General features: G+C 40.2%; 1 protein-coding gene across 2 annotated transcripts; it reads right to left on the reverse strand.

The window, feature by feature from the left end:
- Nucleotides 1–1,490: 1,490 nt before the first annotated feature.
- LOC103141745 (homeobox protein orthopedia B-like) lies at nucleotides 1,491–5,964 on the reverse strand. 2 transcript variants are annotated; one of them, XM_016674035.1, is made up of 3 exons: nucleotides 5,618–5,964; nucleotides 4,949–5,361; nucleotides 1,491–2,739 (listed from the first exon to the last, which is right to left on the reverse strand). In XM_016674035.1, the coding sequence occupies exons 1-3, from the start codon at nucleotides 5,691–5,693 to the stop codon at nucleotides 2,236–2,238; spliced, it is 993 nt and encodes a 330-aa protein (XP_016529521.1). In that variant the 5' UTR covers nucleotides 5,694–5,964; the 3' UTR covers nucleotides 1,491–2,235. The 2 variants fall into 2 exon arrangements, with proteins under 2 accessions (XP_016529521.1, XP_007557549.1); XM_007557487.2 differs by having other exon boundaries at nucleotides 5,657–5,963.
- Nucleotides 5,965–6,334: the final 370 nt, after the last annotated feature.

Here is a 6,334-nt window from a genome sequence, read left to right on the forward strand (position 1 = left end):
TTGACACAGAAAGTGAGGTCCGCCCGCTTCTCATAATGGAGTAAAATTTTATTTACCTCATTCAGGCCTGCTCCCGAGTCTCATCAGGATCGTTTGAAATTAAAGCAAGAGCGGGTAAGATGTTTTTTTTATTTAAAAAGTACTTAAAGAATAAAAAACTAAATAAATAAATATGAACGTCACATGATCATACAGAAGTAGACTTTATTTTTTATTTTTTTTAATCAGCGTATTTTTTGTTTGTTTTCACTGTTTTCAGACTATTCATAAACGCGACAGGACTAGTTACGTATTAGAAAAATGAGACTAATTTTAAGTAGTTTGCAACAAAACCGACGATGATTTTAAATCCACAGACCTTTCAGTGACTTTATATATATATATATATATATATATATATAGTCATTATTTTATTGACTATTTTCCTATTTCTTAAATCTGTCAACCTGTCTTTTTCACAAATAGTAACCGGAACTTTTGCTGTTGCTTTATGATGATTTTAAACAATTGATAAAATAAATTATTCCAGAACCTCACCTCAGCTATGAGGGAAATGTTACTTTCTTACTATAAAAGAATTAACATCATTAACCCGTGAATCGCAAATGCATTTTGAATTATATTTTTGATGCATGCTTATCCCTGCGACAGACTGGTGACCTGTCCAGGATGTACCCCGCCTCTCGCCCGGAACGTCAGCTGGAGATTGGCACCAGCAACCCTCCTAACCCCACTAAGGGACAAGGGTGTAAAGAAAATGGATGGATGGGTGAACTTTAGCATGATTCTGTCTATCTTTAATCGTAAAGTCGTCATTTCCTGCTGTTTTTTTAAATTCAAAATAATCTTTATAATCTTTATCGACGGTTTAAACTACTCTATCTGAATCTAATTGCATTATTGAAATCACAAACCAATATTTTTATTTTTACTAAAATGAGCCATTTATAAATGTAAATCTAGAACTTGCTCCCACATGAAGCTGCACGGACGGCTTGAACGACTTTTATTTTTCGTTTCGCAGCTCTCGCAAATATAAGAAAACAATTTTGATGCAATGGACTGAGCCAGTTGTGCCAGTTGTATGTTGCTCGCCCAAGATTTTGATCTAAATGTACACATCCTTGCGAATCATGGTGTATTCTTAGTATCGTGGGGATGTTTACCCACAGTCCATTCAATATCCTCAGTAGGGTGACCGTCACGGTTAAAAGCAATGACCGTCACATCAGAGCCCGACATCTTTACCGCCGCTATGAGCCACTATGAGACCAGTCATCCTTCATAACTGCTTTAACCCTGTCAGCTCATAAACACTGTCAAAAAAATAGCGTCTCTAGGTCTCTGAGCGATGACCTCAGACTGCACAATCAACTGTGAGAGCAGCTTCTCAGCTTCCCGGTGCCTATACTGGAAACAAGCACCCAACACAGCATGATGCTGCCACGTGTTAATGATGTTAAATTGAACAGAGTCGCACATCCTCCCTGTTTCGACATTCTTGAAAAGTACTTTTATTCGTTTTGTTCATTTTTAAACTGGTACAAACCCGTCGATATGGTGCAATCCGATGTAAGATCAAACATTTAAGAAATGTGTCAAGTAATAATAGCACATACAATAAGTTAAAACATGTCACAAAAAGACCAGCGTGTACAGCAAGAATGTTTTATCTACACAAAACATCCTAAAACAGAGTATAGGCCAGCTGAGAGGTCATCGTTTTGTTCACACCGTTATGTTTTGCTAATTTGATTTGATCCCGACACTGGTGTCGGTGTGTTTCGGGGGGGCGTTTCTCCCTTCATCAAAAGGCCAAATTCCCCCACGCAGAGGACGCCTGAGACGCAGCTCAAAAGGCTCTCCGTGGAAGTGGGGTCCGACTGATTTATACCTGTTTGACAAAACACAACATCACCTGGATACATTAAAGTGTGCGTAGAGACACACTCAGTGAAAACGTAAATACAAGGATTGTTTGGCTCTCATTAATTAAGACCTATATTCTAGTGATCATACAATAGCATTTATTGTTAAGTGTTGATAAAGTCCCTTTGAAATAACAAGATAAAGAACTCCAAGCTCAATTTCCCCGCGATCTTGTCCATTTGTCTCGTTCGTCTCCATCCTGTTCTCTCATTTCTAAGTAGCAGGAGTAAAAACAGAAGAAAGGCGCAGGGCGGGTCTGGGACAAGAAGTCGGGAGAGGAGCAGGATGAGGTGAGCTGAAAAGTCACTAAGTGAAACTCATTGACACTGTGTGCTCCAGCGCTTTGCGCCTAAGTGACGCGATGCTTGTCCCTCTCCACATATCACTGTCCGGGGAGCTACACAGCTGCGGGGAGCCCGATACGTTCGTGGGGCCGGAGAGGGACGCCGACATTCCCGGGAAAGGCGTCTGGTAGAGGTGGGACTGCAGGCCGGAGCCGTTGGAGGACAGGCCGTTAGAGAGGCCCATTGAGTTTGGCGGCGGACCGGGACCCAGGCTGCACTGCGAGAGGGACTGCGCCATGCCCGGCTGACGACCCAGGGCCGGCGGGAGCTGCAACTGGGAGACCCCGGGCATCCCGGTGGCCCAGCGCGAGTCGTTGGCGTGAAACGAGCACAGGCTGTTCTCCATGGCGGCCGCTGCAGAGAACTGCGGCAGGCCAGGCGTCGGGAGCAGCGTCCCTGGGGCGCGGAACACGTTGGTGGTCTTCTTTCTTTTCTTCCACTTAGCGCGTCTGTTCTGGAACCAAACCTGGACAATAGATAAATAAAATGTACACAGTTAAAGACACTGAGAAAATAACAGAGAGGGAGAGAGAAAAAAACATGACCTAAAAGAAAATATTGCTTCCGGTTCCTCGATCGAGGTGGCAATTTGGGTTCAAACTGAAAATAAGATAATTTCAAGAGACACATCAAATTGTTTTAAGTGTTATTAAATCTATAAAGAGTTAATTTAGAATACATGCTATATGTTTGATATGTTTATCAATTCTCAACGGGGGAGTTCTTGATTTTGATTAACAAAGAAATATAATAATTATCACCCCGCTGATTACTAATCCGTGGCTATCAATGAAAAAAGGCCTATCTATCTATCTATCTATCTATCTATCTATCTATCTATCTATCTATCTATCTATCTATCTATCTATCTATCTATCTATCTATCTATCTAATGCATTAGCTGAAAATTGTGACTTGAAAGGCACTTAATCTGCATGCAAAGACTGTATTACAATGTCAATAATTAAATTAAATTTGCACTGTTGTGGCTAATCCGTGTAGATTATCCAGAATCCCAATTAATACAAAGCAAAATTCCATACATTTAATTTAATTTTATTTAATTTAATTTCTAATGGCAATGATTTTTCAGAAAGAGATTTTTTTGTTTGTTTTGTATTTTATTTATTTATTTAAAAAAAATAAAAAAAAATAAAACGTTTTTAAAAGTTACACTTTAAACACACATGGATGGCTTCACCTTACAAAATCAACTAAAGAAACAAACAAAACAGAAAATATGCCCATCTTCCATAAACCCGCTTGGTAAAGCTTTTCAGTAAGAAATGAACGCGCAGCAGGCGCGGAGCTTTTTAAAGATTTCATCATCTTCGCGTGTGATTAATGCGCGCGCAGGGCCGCGAGTCGATGCCGCCGTATTAAAAAGTGAAATCTCGCTCTCATTCCGCTCAGCCAGCCGTGAAACGTCGCCCAAACCCATTACACTCGAGGGGGGAAAGAAAATGCAATTTCTCATTTCATTAAAAAAAAAAAAAAAAAGTACAATATATTCTCGAGAGTCCCTATTAAGACGTCGCTGATGGAGCATTTTAAAGGAGAGGCTGTGCAAAGGCATGCAGGTGGGGACCAGCACGCCCACTTAGGGTCTGCACCTGCACGGTCAGCACTAATGTTTACCAACAAAAGCCGAGACGCAAAGACAATCTGCGCAGCGTGGAATAAAGAATTGATTGTAAAGGTGACTAATGATTATTCTGCTTTTATTGCTTTCAGAGGAATAATTTACATGGATTTCACATCAGTGGTTAATAATCCATTCAGTGTTATAAATAAAACTGAAATTAGCTGGTAATGGTTTTGCTTTCTTGTTGCCTGGTTTATGTTCTAGGATGCCAGCTTTAAAATAAGTATTGTATGCGTTATTGAATTTAAACCGCTCTCCAGCTTAAATATTATTTATTTATTTATTTATTTTTCATGGGGATATTTTGGTTAAAAGAATTACATTAATTAAACCCAATAAAAATGTAAACCGAAAATACCTAAAATATAATCACGAAATAAAGATTAAATTGTGATTTCTAAAGGATGAAACCAGGAAAACAAACAAAAAAATAAAATAAAACATAATTTTATTGATAAAATAACTTGCTTGATTACTTAAAGGCATTTCACAAATGCCATAGCATCATGCTTCATGACTGTAAAAGTAAAATGAAGGAGTCTGACTGCAGTAAAGGGCGGACTTCACGCTTATCTGTAGATGAAGAGTACTTCAGCACCTTGGACAGAGCATTGGGGAATTTAGGTGCGCTTTGTAGTTACAATTGACGCCTGTCACTATTTATTTATTTATTTATTGTTAAAGTGGAACCACACGTTAGTATTTTTTTAGACATTATTTCTTTTGACTTTCGTTAAAAATGCCGGATATCTCATGGCCCACAAACCTGAACTAGAAAATATTACTCTATTCATATGAACACACCTTTAATTCCAGGATTCATATGTTTTAGCAAAAGTAAGAAGCACCAAGGCGCGAATTTAGTTTAGTACTTCTAACATTTATATATATATATATAAAGAAAAACTAATAAAACGTATCCGACAAGCCTCCCAGGTGTGATTAAAATTGAATTTTGAACAGTCTCAGAGAAGCTCAAGCCCACCTGGCATCAGTGTCTAAGAACAGCAGGTCTAACTTGATCGCTTACCTGAACTCTGGACTCGGTGAGGCCGATCCTTAGCGCCAGCTCCTCCCTCATAAAGATATCGGGGTAATGGGTCTTTGCGAAACTGCGCTCCAGCTCGTTGAGTTGCGCCGGGGTGAAGCGCGTCCTGTGCCGCTTCTGTTTCTGCTGGCTGGCGGACTGACCGGAGCTCTGCTGTGGCTGCTGCTGCTGCTGCTGCTGTTGCTGCTTCTCCTGCTCCTGTTTCCCGTTTACCGGCATGCCAGCAGAGTTGGACCCCACGGTGGTGATATCTTCCCCCGGCAGGAGAGTGGTTCCCTCTACAGAGTCTGAACCAGGGGCCATGTCTCCCGGATGCCCCTGGTCCGGAACCCCACCCCCCAGTCGGCACTTGAGAGCTTCTCTATGCCCGAGGAGCTCCGCAGCATCCTTCATCCCTGAGAGGATGATAAGGAGGAGGATTTTCAGTCAACGAAAATGTCTTACTTTTTAGTAAGACAAGTAGAATGACAAGAAAAATGCATGCACTGTGTGAATTGAAGATACATTTCAAAACTAATGAATAAATACAACAAAATCTGACATTTCTTAACATTTTAGAATCAGCTAATAAATCACAAAAATTTAATTATTGACACAAAATGAACTTCACTATCTAACACATCAACATCAAATAAGAAGTAGAAATCTTACACTGGAGTTTCGGGCCGGAGTTTAGTGATGATAACTCACCGAGCCGAGCATCCAGGAGGTCGGCGTGAGAGAGCATCGCGTATCGCTCCAGGGCGAAAGGCGCTCCGAAAAAAATCCCGTAACTTTGGGGCAATTTAAAAAAGTATATCGTCTAAATGAACGAAAATTCAGTTTGTGGTTAAAAAAGGAGGTCCCTTGCATTATAATGTCCTTTAGAGCGACGGGGAGGCGCTTATTAGTTGAAAGAAGCAGTGAGCTTCCTCGTATAGGAGCCAATCAGAGCGGGAGCTTGAAAATGTCACCGATGTGATTCCCCTCCTCCTCCTCTTTTTTTCTACTAGTTTTTTTTTTTTTTAAACACACCTGCACGCACGCTAGGATGCAGACACAGACCACAGAATTAGTACAATTCAATCTTCTGCCGTTTCATCCTCTGATTTATTAGCTTTTCCTGCAGAAATTATTCAATATTTAACATCTTAATGTGTTTAATCTCATATGGAAACCTGTGCAAAATGCTGGAGATGCACAGATGGAAGAGCTGGCTTTTATTCTGCTGGAGCACAGTGACGCTTGACCAGTTTGGAAGACAAAATATAATCTCATTCGATAATCACAGATAGGAAAATGTCGGATTAAAAGAGCTGGCTCATTGATTATTTAGAAACTGTGGTTGCTTTTATAAGTATATACATACATATAAAAAGAAAAACAAAC

The sequence above is a fragment of the Poecilia formosa genome, unplaced genomic scaffold, assembly GCF_000485575.1.
Source record: "Poecilia formosa unplaced genomic scaffold, Poecilia_formosa-5.1.2 Scaffold89, whole genome shotgun sequence".
Taxonomy (NCBI): domain Eukaryota; kingdom Metazoa; phylum Chordata; class Actinopteri; order Cyprinodontiformes; family Poeciliidae; genus Poecilia; species Poecilia formosa.

Coding starts and splice junctions, on each gene's coding strand:
- LOC103141745 (XM_016674035.1), bottom strand. CDS start 5,693: ATGCTCTCTCACGCCGACCTCCTGGATGCTCGGCTCGGTGAGTTATCA. Junction 5,362..5,617: donor CTCCGGCCCGAAACTCCAGT/GTAAGATTTCTA, acceptor TCATCCTCTCAG/GGATGAAGGATGCTGCGGAG. Junction 2,740..4,948: donor TCACCGAGTCCAGAGTTCAG/GTAAGCGATCAA, acceptor TCTATTGTCCAG/GTTTGGTTCCAGAACAGACG.